This window comes from Pristiophorus japonicus, chromosome 13 (genome assembly GCF_044704955.1).
Source record: "Pristiophorus japonicus isolate sPriJap1 chromosome 13, sPriJap1.hap1, whole genome shotgun sequence".
NCBI classification, from domain to species: Eukaryota; Metazoa; Chordata; class Chondrichthyes; family Pristiophoridae; genus Pristiophorus; species Pristiophorus japonicus.
The window spans coordinates 65,758,527-65,784,041 of record NC_091989.1 but is presented as its reverse complement, the minus strand read 5'-3'; the positions used below and the strand labels follow the sequence as shown (position 1 = coordinate 65,784,041).

The 25,515-nt window shown below is 42.7% G+C and overlaps 1 protein-coding gene across 1 annotated transcript in view; it reads right to left on the bottom strand.

The window, feature by feature from the left end:
- Positions 1 to 7,723: 7,723 nt before the first annotated feature.
- Positions 7,724 to 25,515, bottom strand: part of pde3a (phosphodiesterase 3A, cGMP-inhibited) — a 572,752-nt gene continuing 554,960 nt past the window's right edge. The window contains exons 15-16 of the mRNA XM_070897592.1: positions 22,694 to 22,934; positions 7,724 to 8,654 (exon numbers count right to left, since the gene is read on the bottom strand). Of these exons, the coding sequence (XP_070753693.1) occupies positions 8,365 to 8,654; positions 22,694 to 22,934 (531 nt within the window). The 3' untranslated portion in view covers positions 7,724 to 8,364. The remainder of the gene's footprint in view (positions 8,655 to 22,693; positions 22,935 to 25,515) is intronic.

The following is a 25,515-nucleotide window of genomic DNA, read 5'->3' as shown; positions in this document are numbered from 1 at the left end:
TAGTCCTCTACGCAAGGTAAATTCTCATGCCATTCTAAAGTTAGTGGCCACGGCTTGGGGAAAGATGGCGGCACCTTGGCGGGTGTAGACAAAAAGGCAACGTTTGAAGGCACACTCGGAGTGCCACTTGGGCAACTTGACCAGCTTAGGACCCCTCTGTCGCTCCACCCCTTCCTCACAACACATCAGCTTAGAGGATCCTCATTGGCAACCCCACTGGTGCCAGTAAAGAGGCTGAAGGCAAAAAAATAAATCATTAATGACAACTGGCACAAAGGTTTGTTAGAAACCTAAAACTATCTGAAATAAAATATACCAACATTTTTTTTTTTTACAAGACTCCAGAAAAGGCCAAAAACATTCCAAGATCTTTGGGCCCTCTAAAGGTCCTCTTGCCAGGAGGTCAAATTCAAAGTCTCCCCTTTGCACCACATTTCCTGGGCGTGCTAGGGACTTGTGTTCCCCCCTGGGATGGGAAACAGAGCAGCCTTTTGCCTGCATTAAATCAAGTTCCAACCTTCTTCAGACAGGAGCTGCAATCACCCAGGCAAGTGGAGTGGGCGGGCGTCTGATTGAGCATCAGTATTGCAGGACCAATCTCTGGCCAATCTCCCAGTTGCTACCACCCCATTCTCATCTACAATGGGATGGTAGCAATACTAGCATTGCCCCTCTCCCCATAGGTTCCTTTGTGAATTTTTGTTTCGAAACAGTGTTTACAACTTGCCTCATAGTTCACTGAGGCGCACAAGTTGTTCTCGTCATTAGGGACTACCTGTCTGTACTGAATAGAGATTTTAAATTCAGGACAGGATATGAAATTATCCACTAAATACAGCCACTAAACTTTACAAGCTTTGGGACTTAGTAAAAGAGTGTAGACATTTTTTTAAATTCTTCCTCACCAGTTTTCCTCCTTTCTCTCTTGAAGGTGTTGACTCCCTTGCTCAGGTAAGGTACTATAAGACTTGGCAGCTCTGTGCTCCCTAGCCCAAATCATCATTATTCACAGAGATGGTTTGACACAGAGTATGGCTGGCTATTCAACTGCAGGAGCATCACATCAGACCAATGCTCCTCATACTCAATGTCCACCCGCACACACATTACAGCCGCGATGACCAGGACCAAGAATCCCGCTTATTTCTGCCAACCCAAAGGCGCTGGGACTAAATGTACTGCCCCTACCTCATCACCCCTCACTACACATCAGGGATGGAATCTAGGACCTTCTTGGGCACGTATGGTTCAGCTACTCACAAAGGTACGCCATTTTCAGCAGTACCGCAGGAGAGAAGAACTGTAACCAATAGAAGTAGCCTTGGTTGTCAGCTTGTCTCGGTTGGTACCATTCTGCCCTGAGTCGGATAGTAATGGGACTTGAACCCACAGTGGACATATAAAAATTAGGAGCAGAAGTAGGCCTTCTACCATTCAATGAGAACATGGCTGATCTTCACCTCAACTCCACTTTCCTGCACTATCCCCATATCCCTTGATTCCCTTAATATCCAAGGGCCCATAATCTTGAGCCCATAATCTAGGCTGTACTGAGAGTTATCTATTATTGGAGGTGCCATCTTTTAGACCAGACTTAAAACTGAGATTTTACCTGCTTGTTGATTTGCGTGTGCAAGATCCCATGGCACTCCTCAATGATGAGCAGGCAGCTCTCCCAGTGTCCTGGCCAATATTTATCCCCTAACCAAAAACAGCCATCTGGTCACTCATTAATTTATTGTTTCCGGGACCTTGCTGTGCATTTGCTTATGTAACAGAGACTGCACCTCAAAAATAATCCATCGGCTGTGAAGCACTTTGAAACATCTTGGGGGACACTACATACATGGCGATCTGTTCTTTCTTTATTCGAGTATACGAAATGCCGTTAAAGGGGCAATCCTATGGGGATTCTCCTGTGTGAGTCACCAATATAAGGTGCTTCATTGGAACACATGAACGACACCAAATGAAGATGGACTGGAAAATACTGAAAAGCAACTTCTAAAGCAAATGGATACACGTGTAGACAAATAAGGGACTCACGATACCACAGAATTAAATTCATGTTGTACAACTGTCTTCACATTACAACAACCACATTTTTTCAGTTGGTGACAGATGTTTCTAATATATTGGATATATATACTGTATTATACATTTTACCAAGAGGCACTTTCCAGTAATTCTGGCCATAAGAGCTACAGTATAGTGTCTAACTTACAAAACAGTAAAAATAAATAACGCCTATCTGAAAGAATTATTCTGTACATAATCTATTGTACAAAACAGGACATTTAATAGCATAAATGGATTCCTTCACTTAAACACCGGTGAATGAAATGTTAGGTATTGCTATGTGTATTAAGTGCAAGATACTGGTGATAAGATATGTTGAGTCAGTGAATCCTGACAGCCATTAAAAAAAAAAGCAAGGCCTTGTTCTTGAGCTGCAACGCAGGTAGAATGGGCGACAATGTGGAGAAGGTTGGTTTGCTGTATTAACGGAAAGTACATAAACACTGGCGGTAAATGCAAGATGGCATAGTGTACCTAAAGAAATTAAACATCTATGTGGACATTGTCAAGGCGAATTATATATTATCGGTTGGTGTTATGCTGAGGCGACATTTTATTACAGGCACCGACAAAGCCTAACAACGGCTGGATCCAACCTTCACTCTCTCTGTATGTCACACCCACAATGTACAAGCAAATGCTGCTGAGCAAGACCTCTCAGTTCCTGCGTCAGCTTGCTGTGAAAGGATCAATACTGTGGAGGCACTTAAAACACTGCCAATTGTGTATTGGGATTAAACTTTTGTCGAGTTTTATTTCATTAAAAATAATGCATTAAGTCTGCTTGAAGTCACCCATCAGTAGTGTTACCCTTATACAAATCTTTAATTGAATTTACGCAAGGGAAAGCGACAAAATATAGTCTCTCGTGCTGTAACATTCTGCAACTCTGAGAAGGGTTCCTCTTTTTTCAGAAAAAAATTATAGCACTCAACTAATTAAAAGGACAAATGCATGTTGATGAATTTTCTGATCCAATTAGGACATCAAACATACCAGAAGTCGCCAAGGCACAAAACCTTACATGTATAAAAATTGCTTCATTTGTCAGGCGGTGTTTGATGTGCGATTTAATTTATACTTCGAATAACGACACACCATTCTCATGCCCTCCATAATTAACAAAACCGATGTTTAAGCATGATGGACTGTTCAACCTTAATGATTTTACAATCATGAAAACAATATTATTCACAAGAACAAAATAGAATTTACATATTAATGGTATGCTGTAAAATAAAATAAAAATCACAATATCAGACAGGTGAAATAAACAATTAACAAGTGAAGGCTGGAATGTGCTGCTAATTATTTTAATGTCTATAATAAATGTGCATCTACAGCTAATTATAACTGCACCTATCTTTGTCCTACTTGAATCCTCTGACATACAGTTTATATAAACGTAGAAAGCCTTAATGAATATAAATACTGTGCATTGTACCTTGGAGTGAATTTTTACATTTAGCTCATTCAATCATTTAAAAAAGAATTGGAATGTATGGAACATTATTGTCCTTAAAACTACATCAGATTCGATAGTTAATATACTCTTTTCTGTTCTTTCCAGTGTCTCCTCACATCCTGGTAGGTAGTCAGATACCCATAGAAGGTGAACATTATTAACTCTTAAAGTGCTAGTCACAGTATCTGTGGTCAGCTGACTGCAAGGAGCTCCAGCAACCTTGTCACTATTAGACCATGCCAGTCAATCGTTAGATTCAGGCATACAAATACTCTGACCTTCAGTTAAAAGTTGGGTGCACTTCAATTAACTTGTCTTGCGCTGTTTTATTGGCTTAATAAAATACGATGCCTTGATGTGAGTCGACTATGTATAAAAATCCCGATTTGCTGACGTCATTTATGGAAACGTGGAAAGAATTTCACATCCAAATCACTACTTTGTGAGCTCATTGTAAGAAATACTGTCCGTAACGAGACCCAATATTGTACTGGAACTGAGTCAGCAATCGCCTGATTCATCCACTTGCTGTAATATCATATTGATCGCCGTTTGAACTCTTTTTTATTTGCTTGCTAAGGTTTGGAATAAACTTATTGACCCTTTTACGCAAGCAGTCTACAGTTGGCCAGCTGTTACCCCTCAACAGAAAAATGCTCCAGTTGAAACTACGAGGGGAATGATCAATACCATGAAGCCTTTTGAAACAGAACAAGCCAAGAAGTTGCACCAGTGGATAACCTCAATGAACTAAAGTTGACAGTATTAATTTGTATCAGGAAAATGTGTCATTGCTTCTTTTCTCATCTCTGAAAAGTAAAGGTATCAATATTTTTAGGTATATATAATACACTCATTTCTAAAGAATCTCTTCCTTGCTATACCCTGAGTAAAGTCTTTTTTTTCCTTTCTTGTTTTGATGTGGAGCATCTTGAGTAAGTACACCTGAAGATTTCTGCTTCGCGCTCTCAACTCTAGCACATCAGCCTGTTTAAAGAGATAGTATCCATTTTGTTTGTGATTGCCCAGGCTATAATTAAACTTTGTCATGGTAACATTACCCATCATGGACATTACAACACAGGAAGAAGCCTTTCAGCCCATTATGCATCTGTATAATATCATTAATTTGTGATCGCTACCAGCTGTGGCTCAGTGGGTAGCACCCTCTCTTTCGAGAGTCAGAAGGCTGTGGGTTCAAGTCACACTCCAGGAACTTGAGCACATAAATCTAAGCTGACACTACAGTGCAGTGCTGAGAGAGTGCTGCACTGTCGGAGGTGCTGTCTTTCAGATTAAATGTTAAACCGAAGCCCCTCTCAGGTGGACGTGAAAGATCCCATGGCACTATTGCAAAGAAGAGCAGGGGAGTTATCCCTGGTGTTCTGGCCAATATTTATCCCTCAATCAACATAACAAAACATGATTATCACATTGCTGTTTGTGGGAGCTTGCTGTGCGCAAGTTGGCTGACGTTTCCCACATTACAGCCTTTTGGAGTGCAGTCACTGTTGTAAAGTGCTTCGAGTGGTCGTGAAAGATGCTATATAAATCCAAGTCTTTCTTTTCTTTAACAGAGGATTGCAAAAGTAAGTGTGTTCCCCAACAAGCACTTAAAGTTGGAATTCTGAAAAGTTATTCTGTGGTTTTACCATTTCTCTAAATCTGATAGTGCATTTGTTGTGAACTTTAGCACTTCATAAATTAAGATTAAGCCATGGCCTAAAATGGGCCTGCTGTGCTAAAATGGAGATAACTGAACATCTTGGGGTGTGTTCTATCATTACATTATGAATAGAGAAGGGCATGGCAGTTATCAGGCATGATGGGCCAAATGGCCTCCTTCTGTGCTGTATTATTCTATGATTATCTTTAAAATAATGTTGTATTTATGTTCTGGTTATGATCTTCTTCTTGCGAGACAGAACAAAACTTGAAATGTGTATAATTTTTACTGAAATCTTTTGCCATTCATTATCTTTCTTTGAATGTTTATCCTTAATCTAATTCCCAAGCCTATAAACCCTGCCAAAAATGATTTTGAAAAGAGATGCTTTCAGAAGCTGCAAGGATATTCAATACTGAAAGGGTTAATGGCTGAAAGCAATATTTAGACAATCTAGTAACTTTATTGTTTCCAGAATTTTAAGCATTAGTCAAACACTATCTAATCTGGTCTTGTATTCGCATTTAAAGATATCCAGCCTTCTGGGAAAATTCATGTTGTTTATTCAAAAATGTTGTCTGGACAAACAAAATAACAAAAGGTGAGAGTGGATTGCTGCAGTAGCACTGTAACCTTTCTGATTAAATGATCCATAAACAGTAATATTCAAATTATATTTTAACCATTCTTTCTGTAGTCACACGAAGGTTAGGGAGAAGTCTCACAAAGTATAGCAAACAAACATTGAACCTGTGCTCTTGTTGTCGGACTAAATATTGCAGTTTTGTTTCTTTACACACAGCAAAAGTTAGTTACACTTTTTTAAAAAAGTGTGAAAATTCATTGAGCATTACGCAGATAAAACTGCACCAACTTAAAGTCCCATATTAAAACTGTTCACAGTGTAGAGAGTTTAGGGAGCTGGTTTTAAGATATGAGGTGGGGGGTTATTTTCCACAGGAGAGCAGGGTGGTGGAGTGGGGTAGAGATTTAGCTAGGGTTCGGTGTTTGTCCTGTCGGGAGAATATTGGAGTTGAGTCACTGCGGATGCCATCTTGGATACTTTCAGCCACAGTGCAAAGTTGTGCCGCAACTTTATAAGCCACGGAGATTTACTTGCCTTCCATCATCCTGGGCAGTAGCTGGACCACCACGCAAGTCAATTTCATTTTAAACATACTCCCCCTCTCAAAAAAATGGAACGTAATAGGCGCCACTGTCATGTACCTTCATGTCATGTGTGTCCAAAATGGTGTTGGTATTTAAGTCACCTGGGAGCAATGTTGTAAATTGATTCATGTGTTTCAATTACGCGGCTTAAGTCAACAATGCAAAATCAAAATGTGCTATAGTCTAGAGTGATGCCTTACAACATGGAGATTGAATCAATGCATATTGTACGTACAAAATTGTGTCACTACCCTTCCAAGCAAACACTGGGTCAGATTAGGATATCTATGGCTCAGGAAAATAGGAACCAGAGTAGGTCATTCAGCCTGTGGAGCCGGTTCCGCCATTCGATTGGATCATGGCTGATCTGTATAAGATCTGTATCTTAACTCCACCTACCTCCCTTGGTTTTACCTAACCAAAATCTATCAATCTCAGTTTTTACATTTTCAATTGACTGCCAGCCTCAACAGCTTTTTACCGGAGAGTGTTCCAGATTTCCACTATGCTTTGTGGCTTAAAACACAATTCTTAAGAGTTGCCTAATCTTGATGTGGTGACTTTAGAAATCAGAAATGTATTCATGTGATAGTATCCTCAAAAGGCGCTGTTCACAAATTTAAGATGAACCCACAAAGTATTGTGTGAGATTAGTTTTGAATCCCAGCCTGCATATTTTATTAAAAGGATACACAGAGATTAGATTCTTTTTAGATCTATTGAAACTCAACTGTTTTTGAACCCCCCCGCCCCCACCAAAAAAAAATGAAGGATATGAAATGATAGTCAAATATGAAGAAAGGGAGATCTTAGGTCAGTCCGTTAGTCTTCAGACAGTTGTCACAGGGCGCAGAGTTAGACCAAGTCATATCGATATAAAATGATGTCTGGTAGACTGTCCAACACCTCAGTCATACATGGATTCATAAGGAAATATACTATAATTCATAAAATGAACCTTATAGCCGCTAACTGTCGCAGAGTGTCTAAAATGCACCGATAATGGGGCCTCAGAAAATCTGGGGATGTACTCTATAAATCAACTCAGTACCATCAGTAGTTAACGGTATCTTGCTGCAAATATAATCCAAATAATGATCACCTTTTAAAATTAAGTACGTACCTCAACTTGCATGTATTAAATCATGCTGGTATAATATAAGAATGGCAGTACAATAAGAATGTTTTTTCTTTTAAGTGTGAAGTTTTCATAACCATCTTTACAAAATCACAAAAATTGGTTTGAGAGAGTTTGCTATTTACAAAAGCCAATAGAAAATGTTCTTTGTATCTACAATAAACTGTTGTCTTTTGCAAATAATTATCATTGAATGTAAATAAACAATAAAAATATTCAAAATGGATATAAATCCTGGACTAGGAGTTTGGTTTGTAGCATGTCGGTTTTATAAAGTGAAATGGCCCTTTACGTGTCTGCCAATCTTTTCCTAAAACATTTGTTCATGTTTGTTTTCGCAATGTACAAGTACTACAGCTATGCTTAGAGAGATTGCTTATACAAAGCTGGTGAGCCACAAGGTTATATACACAAAAAATATTGGCAGGCCGTATCAGAACTCTGAGAAAGCTTTCAACTTTCACTCAAAAGTAGAGCAAAAGCTACGGACTTAGTACCGCAGCAATTTCTGCAACGTATATGCTTTAGAAGAACGTCTTCCTTCATTTGACGCCCAACTGTGTTCGCACAGCAAGTGAGCGTGTTCCTTTTTACATACGTGTGTATCAAGCAATATTAAACAATGAAGAAGTGCACCGTAACCCTACTGGTAACCATTGAGTGTTTAAAGTCTAAATCAGCCAGTGGTGCATTACAGCTTCCTTGATCAGAAGGTTTGATTAGTCCTGTTCTTCTGCCTCATGGCAATATTACACCATCACAGCTGTAGGCACATTGTCCTATACATCTACAGTATTGTGTCAAAGTTTTATGCTGGGAACAAAAAAAAACACGTCGGTGCACAACTCAGTCATTTTTATCATCTGCTAACGTCTTATTGGTTGTGTTTGAGTTTGAACTGATTTGCATTGACTTCCCTTCTGATTCTTCATTATTCTTCTCCTCCTTGTCCTCCTCTTCCTCAGTAATTGCCTGGATTGTCTCTGAGCTTTGATGCAGGGAGGGCTGGTCTTGCTTCTCGAGCTCTGCTTTCCTTCGTTCCTCTTCGATGACCTTTTTCCACATTTCGTGGTTTTCCATCAAGTGTTGGGTAATCTGGCAGAAGACCTTCCTTTGTTTCCTGCAGCATTCTCTTTCTGTGTGTTGAGCAAGAAACGAAACATTAAATAAAATGTTTTTGCATCTCACAACACTGAATTGTACTTGATATTACACGAGCAACAATTCTGGGACTCAATGCAAGAGCCAATTGCTTTGTATTACTTGTAAACTAGTCCTACTCCAACAATATTTCACTAGGTTTTCTGTCAGTGACGCCTGTAAAACAGAGCAACCTACAAACAATCCTTTCTTCAAGTATAGTTCCCACCGCTTGCACTGTCCACGCTCATTACAGGCAGCCACCTATATCAGGCAAATGGCACTGCCCATTCGCCAGTAGCATGGGCGGCAATTAAAAAGGCGCACTTCTAATGTATTAAAGAAAGTCTTGCATTTATATAGCGCCTTTCACGATCACCAGATGTCTCAAAGTGCTTTACAGCCAATGAAGTACGTTTGGAGTGTAGACACTGCTGTAATGTGGAAAACATGGCAGCCAATTTGTGCACAGCAAGCTCCCACAAACAGCGATGTGATAATGACCAGATCAACTGTTTTCGTTATGTTGATTGAGGTATAAATATTGGGCAGGACACCGGGGATAACTCCCCTGCTCGTCTTCAAAATAGTGCCTTGGGATCTTTTATATCCACTTGAGAGAGCAGACGGGGCCTCAGTTTAACAACTCATCTGAAAGACGGCACCTCCAACAGTGCAGCACTCCCTCAGCACTGCACTGGAGTGTCAGCCTAGATCTTTTGTGCTCAGGTCCCTGGAGTGGGACTTGAACCTACAACCTTCTGACTCAGAGGTGAGTGTGCTACCCACTGAGCCACAGCTGACACTTGCACTGTGCACTGACTATTTCAGGCAGTTAAGTGCTATTAGGTGCACTGACTATTTCGGGCAGTTCAATAAATAGGTACCGATTTCAGGCAAAGCTGGGTCTTCAAGCAGTTTCAATCATCAGTTGTCCGTCGTTAAAGTATGGTTTACCTTAGTGATGAGATTCTGGGTGGAACTGCTAACAATTTGAAGTGCAGCTGCTTAGTGAGGTTTCTTTTTTTTAAATTTTGGTTTCTTTACCTTTTGGTTTTACTGTGCACCGCGTATTACGGGCAAATTACCTTAACACCAACATGCCCGCTTTAAGCAGTGGGGAGTGTAACTTACATTAACTAACGATTTATGAATTGCAGTCATCTAGTGAAATAAAAAGTTCAAAAATATACAGTTGGGTAATTAAACAATTTTAAGCCCGCTATGAATGTAACATCTTAATGAAAAATTACAGATGGCTGCCATTTGTAATGGGATTCACATTTTTCAAGTCTGTAGAACAATAGTGAACTTTCAAGGACATCATTTGAAGATTTTTTTTCAAGGAACAGTTTATTACAATAGATAGTGCTGTATCCAGGACTTTGGAATAATTTTGTTCAGTAACAATGCGCATGATCAACTATTTCTATTGCTGAGTGGGAGAGGGACATTTTCCTAAGCTTTACAGAAAAATATATTTTCTCCTTTTTTAGTTGGGCCTTGTGGATCCACAATAGTCAATGCGCACATGAGCTGGCCTGGCCTTCTGCCAATGTTGCCTGAGGAGGGGCCTACAAAAACAGCCTGGGGTGACCAATCCTTCAATTTTCTCTTTCACCTTGCCCTGTGGAGAAGTGCTTGGCCTTCCCTGAAGATTTAGATGCTCCTGGTTGGAAAATAAGAGGCACCAGCTCTCGTTCTACCACTCCAATGCACAATCTGCTATGGCCCATGGCATTTAAAGTTAGGAATAACCTTACAAAAGAGTTGTATTAATGTCAATAAAGACCTTACTGTTGACAATAATAATGGACAAGCACTTGAATTATTCAGGTATATTCCTTTGCTTGCCATTTTAAAGGAGGTGTAACCCAGTTTAATGTAACCCATTAAGCTATGTGCATTGATAATTTTAAAAATAATTTTAGCCCAATGTATTGTGTACTGTACAAGTTTTATAATACACAGAACTGACTTATTAGCATACACTGGGAACATTCAACACAATGTTGGGAGCCCAACACGAAAATAACCACTTTTAATTTGAAGTTACTGAAACTATTTCATATGATGACTTATTAAGGCACCTTGTTGTGAGTGCAGGACTGGTGAACGTTGTTCCTGGTAGTATGACTTGTTCAGTTGAAGCTCAGCCAGGCACTTGTAACAAATAGTCCTTCAAGCTACCTTCAGTTTATTGATTTATGTTTTTTGGCAGCTCATTCAAAACTTTTATTTGAGCAGCAACCAAATCATAGCCATTGCAGAACAAGAGGAGGCCATTTGGCCCATTGTGCCATGCTGCTGCTAGCTCTTCAACTACAACTGTCTACTCCGATCCCATGTCCATGCCCTTTCCCTGTACTCTTTTACATTCTTCCTTTATAAATACTTATTTGATTTCTCTTTTAAATTACCTTCTAGCCTGTCTCAATAGACACTCAATCAATCCATGTTTCAGAAGCCCTCTGTGATTTTTCTTTCTATCTCCCCCCTTCAGTCTTCCAAGTTATAATCCTCAGTCTGTGCCCCCTTGTTACCGTGGAAACAATCTTTTCCCGATTTGTCCTCTCAACCTTTCAAAATTTTGAATTTCCCTATTAAATAATCCCTTCATTTCCTGTTTCGATGACGAAAGCTCCAACTTTTCAAGCTTCTCTTCATAACTCTAACCTTTCATTCTGGCGTCAGTCCAGTGAATCTCCACTGTACCATTTCTATGACTCAAATATCCCTGTAATGTGGTGCGTAGAACTTCACTCACAAGTCCATTTATGGCCTAATGCTATTCAACTTCACTTCCTTGCTTTTATACTCAATGCCCTTACATTTTAAAATCCAAAAGCACTTTTGCCTTTTATTTTTAAATGGCTTTTTCTACCTGCACTCAAGATTCTATGGGCCCAAGTTTCCACACGATAAAAAACGGGCGCCCCTCCGAGCTGGGCGCCTGTTTTTCGCGCCTAAAACGGCGCCGGAAAAAAAACTCGCGATTCTGGAGCACCCTACAGCTCCTTGTCTGTTTGGCGCGGCGCCCAGGGGGGCAGAGCCTACACTCGCGCCGATTTTGTAAGTGGGAGGGGGCGGGTACTATTTAAATTAGTTTTTTTCCTGCCGGCAACCCTGCGCGTGCGCGTTGGAGCGTTCGCGCACGCGCAGTGTGAAGGAAACATTGGCACTCGGCCATTTTTGTAGTTCTTTGTAGCTGTTTAACTTTTGAACATTTTTTAATAAAAGCACATTGCCATCAGCACATCAGCACTGAGGCTTCCTGCAGCCTTCTCACTGTCTCCTTCCCGCCCGCTGTCTGGAACGGCTTCCCCCCCCCCGCCCCCCGCTGCGTTCGGGCCCGCCCGCCGTCAGGAATGTCTTCCTCCCCCCCCTGCTGCGTTCGAGCGGGCGGTCGGTCTCGCACTCTCTCCCTCCCGCCTGCCCGCCCGCCGTCGGGAATGTCTTCCTCCCCCCCCCCGCTGCGTTCGAGCGGGCGGTCGGTCTCGCACTCTCTCCCTCCCGCCTGCCGTCGGGAATGTCTTCCTCCCCCCCCCCCGCTGCGTTCGAGCGGGCGGTCGGTCTCGCACTCTCTCCCTCCCGCCTGCCGTCGGGAATGTCTTCCTCCCCCCCCCCGCTGCGTTCGAGCGGGCGGTCGGTCCCGCACTCTCTCCCTCCCGCCTGCCGTCGGGAATGTCTTCCTCCCCCCCCCCGCTGCGTTCGAGCGGGCGGTCGGGCTCGCACTCTCTCCCTCCCGCCTGCCCGCCCGCCGTCGGGAACGGCTTCCTCCTCCTCCCCCTGCCGTCGGGAACGAACGAACGAACTTGTGAGGCTGGCTGAAGCACTTTCACACAGGTAGGAAGATGGTTTATTTAATCTTTTCTTTGCTTATAAATGTTTATTCAGGTTGGATTTATTTGTATAATATTTGTAGAAGTATAAATAAGGATTTATTGTAGAATTTAATGACTTCCCTTCCCCCCCCCACCTCGTTCTGGACGCCTAATTTATAACCTGCGCCTGATTTTTTAATGTGTAGAACAGGTTTTTTCAGTTCTACAAAAATCTTCACTTGCTCCATTCTAAGTTAGTTTGGAGTACGTTTTCACTGTGGAAACTTTCAAATCAGGCGTCAATGGCCGGACACGCCCCCTTTTGAAGAAAAAAATTCTGTTCCAAAGTAGAACTGTTCTACCTGACTAGAACTGCAGAAAAAAAAATGTGGGGAATTGCGATTTCTAAGATAGTCCGTTCTCCACCAGTTGCTCCTAAAAATCAGGTGCAAATCATGTGGAAACTTGGGCCCCATGTATCTGCAATCTTGGGTTTCTGTTATTGGTCTTTGTTACGAACTGCACCATTTAGGAACATTGGAACATGAGTAGCCCATTCAATGGGATCATGGCTGTTCTGTGATAGGAAGATACTTCCTAGAATATAGTTCCTTTTGCTGTTCTTTTCCATGCACTGAACTACATCTACCAACTATCTACGCACTCCACTAATCCATCTGCATTCCCTCTCAGTTCCATGTGCCCCCTTAATTTGGTATTCTCGGCAATCTTGAATATCATTTTTCTTATGCCTATGTCCAAATAATTTACATAATGTGTAGAGGTCTCAGCACAGATCCCTGCAGGCACACCATTTACTCACCATCCTGCCTATACAAAAAAACCCACCTATTTGCCTTATTCTCTGCTTTTTGTCCAATGGTCATTATTCTATCGCTGCAGCTACACTCCTTTTAATGTACGTGCCTCACTCAATGTTTGTCACAAGTCTCCTATGTGCCACCTTATCCAATGCCTTCTGAAAATCCATAGATACAACCATCACATTCCCTTTATTTTTATGCTCTTGACTTGCTCTCCAAATTTGATTTGTTAGTTGAGCACAAAGCCATGCCGTCTGTCCCCAGCCTTCCGAAGTCTTTACTAACTTCACCTCTATATTGGACTCTGGAGGTTTCCACAACCAAGATAAGACTACCTGGCCTACAATTTCCTGGCTTTTCCTTTCCCCCTTTTCCGAACAGCAATGTAACATTTGCTAACCTCCAGTCCTTTGACATAAGTTCTGCTCCAAAGATTTTTTTGCAAGACTATGATTAGTGCCTCCACAGCTTCCTTCAGTATTCTGTGTTGTCTACCATCTGGGCCTGACAGCATTGCCATTTTTAGTCCTGTCAACACTTCAATAGTATCTTTTTATCTTCAATATTTGGGCCGAAATTCAGGTGCACCAGAAAGCTGGCACACCTAAGAGATTTGGAGTGGTACTTATCGCTGGAACTCCTGGTGCGATGAGTAGATCCATTTTCAGGACTTTGACATTTTTTCAAAGTCCTACAGGAAATGGATCATAATGGGGGCGGGCCTTAGATTCAAACCCTGGCTGACTGACTGAAAATGGGTCGTTCGGGGCCTCCGCCACAGTCAATCAGCGGTGAAGTCATGGTGACGTCACAGCACGTGTGCGTCACCATGCTCTCTCCCCTCCGTTAAAGGGGAGAGATTCTATCATAAGAACATAAGAAATAGGAACAGGTGTAGGCCATACAGCCGCTCGAGCTTGCTCATCCATTCAATAAGATCATGGCTGATCTGATCATGGACTCAGTTCCACTTCCCCGCCCACTCCCCATAACCCCTTATCCCATTATCGTTTAAGAAACTGTCTATTTCTGTCTTAAATGTATTCAATGTCCCAGCTTCCACAGCTCTCTGAGGCAGTGAATTCCACAGATTAACAACCTTCTGAGAGAAGAAATTTCTCCTCATCTCTGTTTTAAATGGGCGGCCACTTGTTCTAAGATCATGCCCTCTAGTTCTCGTCTCTCCCATCAGTGAAAACATCCTTTCTGTATCCACCTTGTCAAGTCCTCTCATAATCTTATACATTTCGATAAGATCAATTCTCATTCTTCTGAATTCCAACAAGTAGAGGCCTATCCTACTCAACCTTTCCTCAAAAGTCAACCCCCTGATCCCTGGAATCAACCTAGTGAACCTCCTCTGAACTGCCTCCAAAGCAAGTATATCCTTTCATAAATATGGAAATTAAAACTGCACATAGTATTCCAGGTGTGGCCTCACCAATACCTTATATAGCTGTAGCAAGACTTCCCTGCTTTAATACTCCATCCCCTTTGCAATAAAGGCCAAGATACCATTTTTTAAACTTTGGCCACTGGGCCACCAGAAAGGGTTTGGGCTGGGCCAGCGGCCTGGCAACAAAGATGGGGTGCCAGACTGCCCATTAACGGTGCTACTACAGTCACTAATGTCACCTCCATTATGGACTCTGGAAGCTTGCCGACAACCAGGATAAGTCCCATCATTTCCTGGCTCTTCCCCGTTCCCCTCTTCCTAGTTCTAGTCCCTGAGGAATGTTTGGCAGTGGAAGAAAAATAAAATTCAAACTGACCAACTGATCCATTGTGCTTTTTATTAATACTCCAGCTATTGCACCAAGTATGTGGTCCTGTGGGTATCTGTATGAATTCAACTTTGCCTGGTATAGTTAACTCACATGGAGGTCTTCTTTCTGAAATAGAGTTTATCTTTCTGTCTGTCTTGCCTACAAAGAATGGCACATGGGTGCAACATGTCAGCATGAAACAGAATGCAGTATTTAATCCGAAATACTGAATGACGCCATTCATTAATGGAGGAGTTCATTTTCTGACAGTTAGTGAGAGTTCAAGAAGTAATTAATTAAAATTCCAGTGGGAATAGATCACAAGCTAGCACAGATAGTTAAGTCAGTCCATAAAGTAGATTTAGGACCATAATGATCTAGGTTCCATGGTTGTTACCGAACACTGAAAGACCAATTTAAGGATTGTACAAGATTTATGTTACATGGCAGTAACATTTGCAATAAACAAGCCTGCTGATTGTAACTACTCTACATTTGCCTGACAGCGACATGGGCTGCTGACTGTAGTTAGATCTTTAAGATATATATTATTTCTGTGCAAGGTCAGTTTATAATCTTTATCAACAGATGTTTAATAAATCCTGTTAGATGAACAGATGCAGTGTGATAAGGAAGTTATGACCTTGTGATAACATCAGTATGAACGAACACAATCTGAGTCCCCACTGCCATATGCAAGTGTTTCAGAGCAGAAGGGTCACACAACCCTGTGTGTGGAGTTGAATGGCACATGGTGAAGGGTGGTGCAGAGACTGTGATGCTGGAGGTCCCAGTGAAGTTCATCATTTTGTTGGATAGTGTTTTGCAGTGATGTAAGAAGACACTATTTGCGCAGTCTATGCAAGCCCATGAAAAACACAGTGTCCTGACAATGATTGATGGGAAAGTGGTTCGAAAATATTACCTTTACACGGGGTTGTGGAATGAAATGTTCGCAGTGGAAGAAATAGTACCTGTGGCTGTAATCAATCTAGTAAGTATTTCATCTTGGCTCTTATTTTTCCAGAACGGCAGTGATTTTTCACCTGGCAGAGTTGAGCAGAAGCTCTCGTGACACAAAAGAAAACACAGAGTTGGTCTCTCTACTGCTAAAAAAAACAATCCCAGTTTGTAAAAGTCTTGAGACGCTGTATGTTTCTGCATGGTGAGTTCTAACAACATAAGAAATAGGAGCAGGAGGAGGCCATTCGGCCCCTCGAGCCTGCTCCACCATTCAGTAAGATCATGGCTGATCTTCTACCTCAACTCCACTTTCCTGCACTTTCCCCATATCCCTTGATTCCCTTTATATCGAAAAATCTACTGATCTCTGTACTCAACAACACAGCCCTCTGGGGTAGAGAATTCCAAAGATTCACCACCCTCTGAGTGAAGAAATTTCTCCTCATCTCGGTCCTAAATGGCCGATCCCTTATTCTGAGACTGTGATCCCTGGTTCTAGACTCCCCAGCCAGAGGAAACATCCTCCCTGCATCTACTCTATCAAGCCCTGTAAGAATTTTTTATGTTTCAATGTGATCTCCTCTCATTCTTCTAAACTCTGGAGAATATAGACCTCATCTACTCAACCTCTCCTCATGGGATGGGGGGATTGGCCTAAGAATCAGCCTGGTGAACCTCTGTTGCGCTCTCTCTATGGCAAGTATAACCTTCCTTAAGTAAGAAGACTAAAACTGTACACAATATTCCAGGTGTGGTCTCACCAGAGCCCTATATAATTACGGTAAGATGTTTTTACTCTTATACTCAAATCCTCTTGCAATAAAAATCAATATACGATTTGCTTTCTTAACTGCTTGCTATACCTGCATGTTAACTTTCAGTGATTCGTATACAAGGACACCCAGATCGCTCTGAACACCAACATTTCCCAATCTCTCACTATTTAAAAAAATACTCTGCTTTTCTATTTTTGCTACCAAAGTGGATAACTTGACATTTCTCCACATTATATTCCATTTGCCATGTTCTTGCCCTCTCACTTAGTCTGTCTGTATCCCCTTGAAGCCTCTTTGCATCTTCCTCACAACTTACATTCCTGCAGTGCCAGCAGGTCATAAGCAGGGGGCCAAGGATCCCCCACAAGGATGGAGGAGAACAAGAAGTCAACATTAATACAAAAGCAAAATACTGCGGATGCTGGAATCTGAAATAAAAACAGAAAATGCTGGAAAACTCAGTGGGTCAGACAGCGTCTGCGGAGAGAAACAGAGTTAACGTTTCGGGTCTGTGACCCTTCATCAGAACTGGCGGATGTTCGAAATGAACAGATTCTTAAGGAGCACTGAAAGGGGGAGAGGAGGAAAGAAAAGAACAAAAGGGAACGTCTGTGATAGGGTGGAAGACAGGGAGAGATTAGAGAGGCAAAAGGGATGATGGGCTGACTTGAGATGGCAATGGCATAAATTAGAAAAAGATTAATCTACATAGTGGTGGAATGGTGGAATAATTACCAGCTGCCTTGGGAAACAGAGAAAAAAAATACATAAAGAAATCAACATTGGCTGTTTTGGTGTACCTCCTGGATAAAATACAGAACGGTACTGACAGAAACCTGAGAGCGCAGCATTTGGTTGCTCTCTCGGGCAAGGGAAGACCATAAGTGAAAATAACTATTCATCATTGAATTGGTGAAAGTTGTTATTATACAAATGTGGGGAGCAGAAGTCTAACAGTTTACTGTATGCATCAGGGGAACCGATGAGTTAAGAACCTGTGAATTAGGAGATCTCCCCATGCACTGCCGATTGACTAGGATGTTATCATTGATGAGTGTTCACAGTTTGGAAGAAAAATGTGAGAAGTCAGGGCTTATTTCACTCGAGTGCAGAGATTGAGGGGTGACCTGATAGAGGTGAAGTAACACATCCCAGGGAGATTTTTCTGGGTCTGCACCTGGATGTACTGGATCACTGTGTAGGAAAATTGGGTAGGATGGAGCTCAAAGCCTATAAAGGAATCCACCTGATTTTCATTCTTGGAAAATCCTAAGGAAATTCAACCATGTATTGTTTCCTACATTACAACAGTGACTACACTCCAAAAGTATTCACTAGCTGTAAAGCGCTTTGGGACATCCTGAGGGCGTGAAAGGCAAGTTCTTTCTTTTGAGTGAAGTAAAAAAACTTTGGAAGTTAAGAACAGGAATAAAAAATACATCCGATACGGTGAGATTGTAAATGGCATAAAGTAGCAGAAAGAGCTTGGTATGCAGATATATGGGTCATTAAAAGGTGGCAGTGCAAATGATTCCGCCCATTAAAAACAAGTACACAGAATCCTTGGGACAATGGGGGTGAAGTTAGACGGGTGGAACGCATCAGTCGCTTGGTACATGCCCTGCTCGATATTCAGCCCCGCTGACTAATAGAAGTGAATATCGGACCTCTGGTACCACGGGCGGCAAATGTCACTCCACCTGTTTTGCGTCTCCGCCCAATTCCAATTTCACCCTCATTAAATACAAAAGCAAGGAGTTAATGCTGAGCTTGTTAAAGTTGCGGTTGGAATATTGTGTACAGTTTTGGGCACCCCATTATAGGAAGGATGTAAAGGCATAGATTCACTCGAATTTTACCAAGGTTTAAGGGGCTAAAGTTACGGAGAAAGACACGAGAAGTTAGGGACCACACATAAGGTACAGCCTTTGTGCAGTCTTCAAGAATAGGAAGGGTTCTGATAGGATTGATAGTGATCGAGTGTATTCATTGGTCAGTGGGTTTGTAACAAGGAGAACAAATTTAAGATCATCACAAAAAGAATTAAAGGGAAAGTTAGAAAAATATATTTTATAAAGAATACAAAATGCTGTAAATCTCAGTTTTTATTTCAGTTTCCAGCATCCGCAGTATTTTGCTATTGTATTTTATAAAGAATGTGGTTTACATATGGACTTCTTTGCCTTGAGCATGTGACATTCCAATCAGATCTGTCAATAATCAACTTCATTCACTCACACTTCCATTCACACTAAACAACTTGCATTTATATAGCACCTTTAACATAGTAAAACGTCCTGAGGCGCTTCATTTTTTTGACACCGAGCCACATAAGGAAATATCAAGACAGGTGACCAAAAGCTTAATCAAAGAGATAGGTTTTAAGGAGCATCTTAAAGGAGTAGAGTGAGGCAGAGAGGTTGAGGAAGGTAATTCCAGAGCTTAGGGCCCAGGCAGCTGAAGGCACGACCATCAATGATGGAGCGATTAGAATCGGGGAAGCACAAGATGCCCGAATTGATGGAGCGCAGAAATCTCAAGGGATTGTAGGGCTGGAGGAGATTACAGAGATAGAGAGGGGCGAGACCATGGAGGGATTTGAAAACGAGGATGAGAATTTGAAAATTGTGGCTTTGCTGGACTGGAAGCTAATGTAGGTCAGCGAGCATAGGGGCGATGGAGTTGGCAGGCCAGTGGATACTGAATACTTTAAATATTTTAGCAGATGTATCAGTGATAATGAATAGGAAGGGGCTTGTCCTGCACACTCTAATAAAATAATAGTTTTTTTCCCAAAGTAGTAGGCACAGCTGTAGTGTGTATACCTGTGGTGACTTTAAGGTTGTAGGGCTGGGAGTCGAAGAGACAGTTATCACAGTGCCATTGCCAACAGTACTAGCCATATTGACAACGATCTTGTACACTAAAACTGTAAATTTCACAGAGTGAGGTGTGGTTCAAATCTAATCAAATAGTTTTCAGTAAGCATGGTGTGTTTCAGGAAGGCTGGAGGCAGCACGAGGAAATCCACTGAACAGCTTTGATCTTTGTGAGTTCAAGGCTAATTGAAGAAACTAATACAAGTGACAAAGGGACTGGCCATTCATCTCATTTATGGGATCTTAAGTGTAGGCAAAATGGTTGCCGCATCTCCCCTACATAATAATAGTCACTGCACGTAATTCATTCTACATAGAATTTTATGATACAGAAACAGACCATTCTTCCCAACAGGTCGATGCTGGCGTTTATGCTCCACATGAGCCTCCTCCCACCTTAATTCATCTCACCCTATCAACATATCCTTCTATTAGTATCTCCCTTAGGTACTTGTCTATCTTCTACCCAAGTGTCAGCTGTGGCTCAGTGGGTCGCACTCTTGAGTCAGAAGGTTGTGGGTTCAAGTCACACTCCAGGGCCTTGAGCACATAAATTTAGGCTGACACTCCAGTGGAGTGCTGCACTGCCTTTTGGATGAGACGTTAAACCAAGACCCCGTCTGCTCTCTCAGTTGGATGTAAAAGATCCCATGGCATGATTTCGAAGAAGAGCAGAGGAGTTATCTCCGGTGTCCTTTCCAATATTTATCCCTCAATCAACATACCAAAAACAGATTATCTGGTCATTATCACATTGCTGTTTGTGGGAGCTTGCTGTGCAGAAATTGGCTGCCGCGTTTCCTGCATTACAGCAGTAACTACACTCCAAAAGTACTTCATTGGCTGTAAAGTGCTTTGAGATGTCCGGTGGTCGCGAAAGGTACTATATAAATGCAAGTCTTTCTTTCTTTTCCCCTTAACTGTATCTATACTATTCACCTTAACTACTCCATGTGGTAACGAGTTCCAAATTCTCACCACTCTCTGAGTATGTGAAGCACATTGAGATGATAAGGTGCTGTGCAAATGCAAGTCTTTTTCTTTAGTTTTACCCAGAAAAGTACAAGTTCTGTGCCCCTGCATACAACAGCTCTAGCTATGAATGCAATACTGCAAGAATAAAGCCTATTGCTAGAAGACATAAGATCACCTACTGTGGGTTGGAAGAGTTGTCAACTTTCATCATAAAAGTGCTAAAAGTCCAATTAAGGTTCAGGGTGATAAGGTATGCAATGTTATAAAGAAACAACTTAATGATGTGGGAACAGAAAATGCAGATGTACCATTGCAACCAGCTAAAGGTGCTCAGTGTCTATCAATATCACACTAAACCACCAGACCCTTCTGATAGTGCTTTAACAGGTAACATGAGGAATTATTAAATCAGGTACATTAACCAGGGATAAGATTCTGCCACTAATGGGAGGTGATTAATTTATATAATGCTGAACCAACATACCATATCATCACGGTAAAGAATGAGTTCACTGAAGACTACAGGACCTTGGTTGGCATTGCACTCAAATGGAGACAGAGATTAATGTCCACAAACCAGCAATCTCTACCACTTAGAAGGTCAAGGGCAGCAGGCGCATGGGAACACCATCACCTGCAAATTCCCCTCAAGTCACACAAGTTGACTTGGAATAATATCGCCGTTCCTTCATTGTCGCTGGGTCAAAATCCTGGAACTCCCTCCCTAACTGCACTGTGGGAGCACCTTCACTACACGGACTGCAGCGGTTCAAGCCAGCGGCTCACCACCACCTACTCAAGGGCAATTAGGGATGCGCAATAAATGCCAGCCTTGCCAGCGACGCCCACATCCCAAGAACGACTAATTAAAAAAAACAGCTATAACAACAACAACTTGTATTTATATAGCGCCTTTAACATAGTAAAACGTCCCAAGGTGCTTCACAGCAGCGCTATAAGACAAAACAGAAAAAACTGACACTGAGCTACATAAGAAGAAATTAGGCAAATGATTAAAAGCTTGGTTAAAGAGGTAGGTTTTAAGAAGCGTCTTAAAGGAGGAAAGAGAGGTAGAGAGGCAGAGAGGTTTAGGGAGGGAGTTCCAGAGCTTGGGGCACAGGCAGCCGAAGGCCTGGCCACCGATGGTTGAGCAGTTATAATCAGGGATGCTCAAGAGGGTAGAATTTGAAGAGCGCAGACATCTTGTGGGGTTGTGGGGCTGGAGGAGATTACAGCGATAGGGAGGGGCGAGGCCAAGGAGGGATTTGTAAACAAGAATGAGAATTTTGAAATCAAAGCGGTGCTTAACTGTGAGCTTGATATGGGGTTGCTGTTTCTGTAGTATTGCAAACAAATGCTAACTGTACACATTATTTTCTGTATTTACACATAAAGTATTGCGATTTACCTCATATGGTGACACAACAAGCAAAAACAATTATTTTAGAGGCTGTGCTGTTTAAGACCTAGATTGGCTCTGTTGCTGAACAGCATTCACCAGCAGGTGAGCGAGAGTCACGTGAGAAATATAGCACCAGAGGACTTTTCATTCCCTGACCTGCCTTAATTTGATCACAGTTCATTCCCGGAGCTTTTAGTTGCTGAGTGCATAGCACTGACTCTGGAAGGAAATCAAATCTACAGACCCACAGCTTGCACCTGTGTTGGGCAGCCTTGGCCAAGATGTGATCATTGGGAAATCTCACGGGTGACTGAAACGGTTAGTCACCAGGTATGCACCTAGCTATGTGGCACCCATTAGACAGGCTGCATTAAGGCTTGACGGAATTAGTCAACAAATATTGTGACAACAGCACAAATCAGCTGGAGACTTGCAAAACATCCACACAATTATTAAGAGTTCATAATCACATGAATTATACACTCCTCACTTTTCTCTCCATTTAAACTGTTGACATTAATTACCACATGATTATCAATGGGCAATGTGTTGCCTCTAAAATAGCTGGCCATTTGGAACAACTTGAATTTCTTTTGAAGTTCCTTTGAATAAAAAACAAAACTCACTTGTAGTTGTTTCCAACGTTTCTGTACCTTCCTCTTCAGTTGTTTCTGCCTCCTCCTCGTCCTCCTCCTCTTCGTCATTATCCTCCACCCATCGACCTGGTATTAACCCTGCTGAGTAATAGGAGTTACACAGTGGCCCCACAATGTGTGTGATGAAGGATTCCTGAAGCTTGGCCAGCTGAGGGGCTGAGCGGTCCATAAACGGACTGATGGGAAGTCCCAGGCTCGACTCCTCATCGCCCTGTACATCAAAGTAAAATCGGTTAGGGATGCTATAATGATTTTACTCCGGTTCTTCCCACTTTCTCTCTCTTCTTCCCTTAGGAGACATCAGTGCAATTTCTGGACATGGCCACAGTGTGTACCAACTACAGGATGCACAGCAGCAACTCGGCATGGTGACAGCACCTCCCAACCCCACAACCTAGAAGGACAAGGGCAGCTGCTCCATGGGAACATCACCATCTCCAAGTTTTCCTCCAAGTCACACACCATTCCAACTTGGGCATCTATCACTGTCCCTTCATGGTCGCTGAGTCAAATTTCTGGAACTCCCTGTACAGTACTGTGGGAGTACCTTCACCACACAGACTGAAGCGGCTCAAGAAGTCTGGCCACCACCACCTTCTTGGGGGTAACTGGGGATGGGCAATAAATTCTATGTAAAACAATATAGCATCGGTTTTCCTCTCAGATGCTCTGCCCGGTGGCAGGATAGGCATACTTGAAGTTTTCTGCGTGTGCAGAGTGAGTCATGCAGCCAATATTCCCAGTCTGGGTCATGCTCAAGGCCCGGACACCATCTCAGCTCTTAGCAGTACCCAACACTGGGAAACAGCTGGACTTTGAGCTGCTGCTGGAATCCAGCAGCCACAAGCACTGAAACCCAAAGATCCACCCGCAAAAAGATGATCAAAGGAAATAATCTTAATTTCAGGCAGACTCCCACCATTGTTCCTGGGCAAGTCCCACTGTCAGTTTTTTGGAGAACCCCTCTGTTTGTGTGCCTCACAAGTAAACGAGGAGAAGAATGAAGCAGGAGATTTGCGAACGTCCCCAGTTGCCTATCAATGCCGTGCCTGTGCCTACTGTCGTCACAGGGCCAGTACTGCTCACATAGGAAATCCCTGGGCAACGTCATGGGGCAGACTTGCCTCTTTACATTTTCTATCTTCCGACTGACCATTATTGTCATCGTGCCACTGGAACCTTGTGAGCTACCCTGACCTGTGTGAGAACACCACCGCAGGTCGGGGCTATAAATAGAGCTGGAGCGCCGGGCCCTGGAATATTGTGGCGGAGGTGCGGCGAATGAGGGTACGGGGCCAAGAAGAGCCGAGGGCCCAGGGGCAGCACGGATTTACCCACACTGCGATCCGTGCAGCAGAGCTGGTCTCCAGTCGTCCTGGTTAATTCTTGTCACTGGATAAAGGCCGAGTTTTGTCAAGCTCGTGTGGTGGCTGATGTGCAACGGTCACCACAAGGTAAAAAAATCCACGCACAGGCATCTTCCTCCCCCTCAATTGGAGTTCAGGACTGGAACATCGGGTCCTTCATTGAAACATCTGTGAACTCTCGTGGAAGCAAGTCAGCCTCGATCGAGGGACCGCCAATGATTGTGTATAAAAACGGCCTACTTCAAAATCCTTATGTATGTTTTTATTCTGAAAAACTAAGAATGCATAGGAATGTCTTTCAAATGTGTATATATATCAAGTCAACATTGAAGCACTGACACACTTGATCAGCTCCGCTGGGCAGGCCACATTGTCCGCATGCCAGACACGAGACTCTCAAAGCGAGCGCTCTACTCAGAACTCCTTCATGGCAAATGAGCCAAAGGTGGACTGAGGAAATGTTACAAGGACACCCTCAAAGCCTCCCTGATAAAGTGCAACATCGCCACTGACACCCGGGAGTCCCTGGCCAAAGACTGCCCTAAGTGGTGAAGAGATTGCAAAGTTTCTGTTTAAAGAATGGACTCAGTTGAGAATATTTCATGGACTTTATGGGTTTTTCTGAGGGTATTTTCCCTGTGATGGGATCACCCTGTGCAGAGAAGTGAAAAAAAACTTGTTTTGTTAAAACTCCAGAGGCCGCATGGCAGTTGGCTGTGACAAAAGGACTGTCAGTCATCCAGAATGGATTTGCCCACCAGTCACAGCTAAAAGAAAGGGCCACGAATATTGACAAAAGAGCTGTCGGTCAGGAAGGAGGGCCATTGACAAAGCCACTCTAATATGCAAAAGCACTTCTCACCTCCATCTCAGAAGGAGAAACAGGACAATGAACCCACTAGCCTGGCCAGCCATATAGAAGCCAGGTCTTTCCCAACACAAAGGCTGAGAGAGATGGCCAGAATAAGGGCCATCAGCCCAATGCATATGGGTTGGATGGCCCATCACTGACTAAGTACCTGTGCTTAGACACAAAGGGGTTTTAAAGATTGGTGGGAAAGATGGGGATTGCCAAAACTCCCATAAAGACAGGGCCTTTTCCACGTTATTTTTAGCTTGAAGCTTGTAGCTTGAAGGTGGGAGTGAAGCTTGGAGCTTGGAGCTTGGAGCTTGCAGCTTGTATCTAGAGAGAGCTCTCTGTCCCTCTCACTCCACCAAGATCAATGTACCAGGAGGAAGCCGCAGTTCCGCAGAAGAAGCCGCCGAGACTGAAAACCAGGCAGTGACTTCCCACGGCTGAGCTGAGCGAAGAAACCAACTGTGTGTGTAGTGGTGAGCATGATCGCGAGTGTCCCAAGCTGGGTGAGACTAAGGGCTCAGGATTTTCTCAGAAGTGAAGCTTTTCAGGGCTATTCTGGGGCGGGA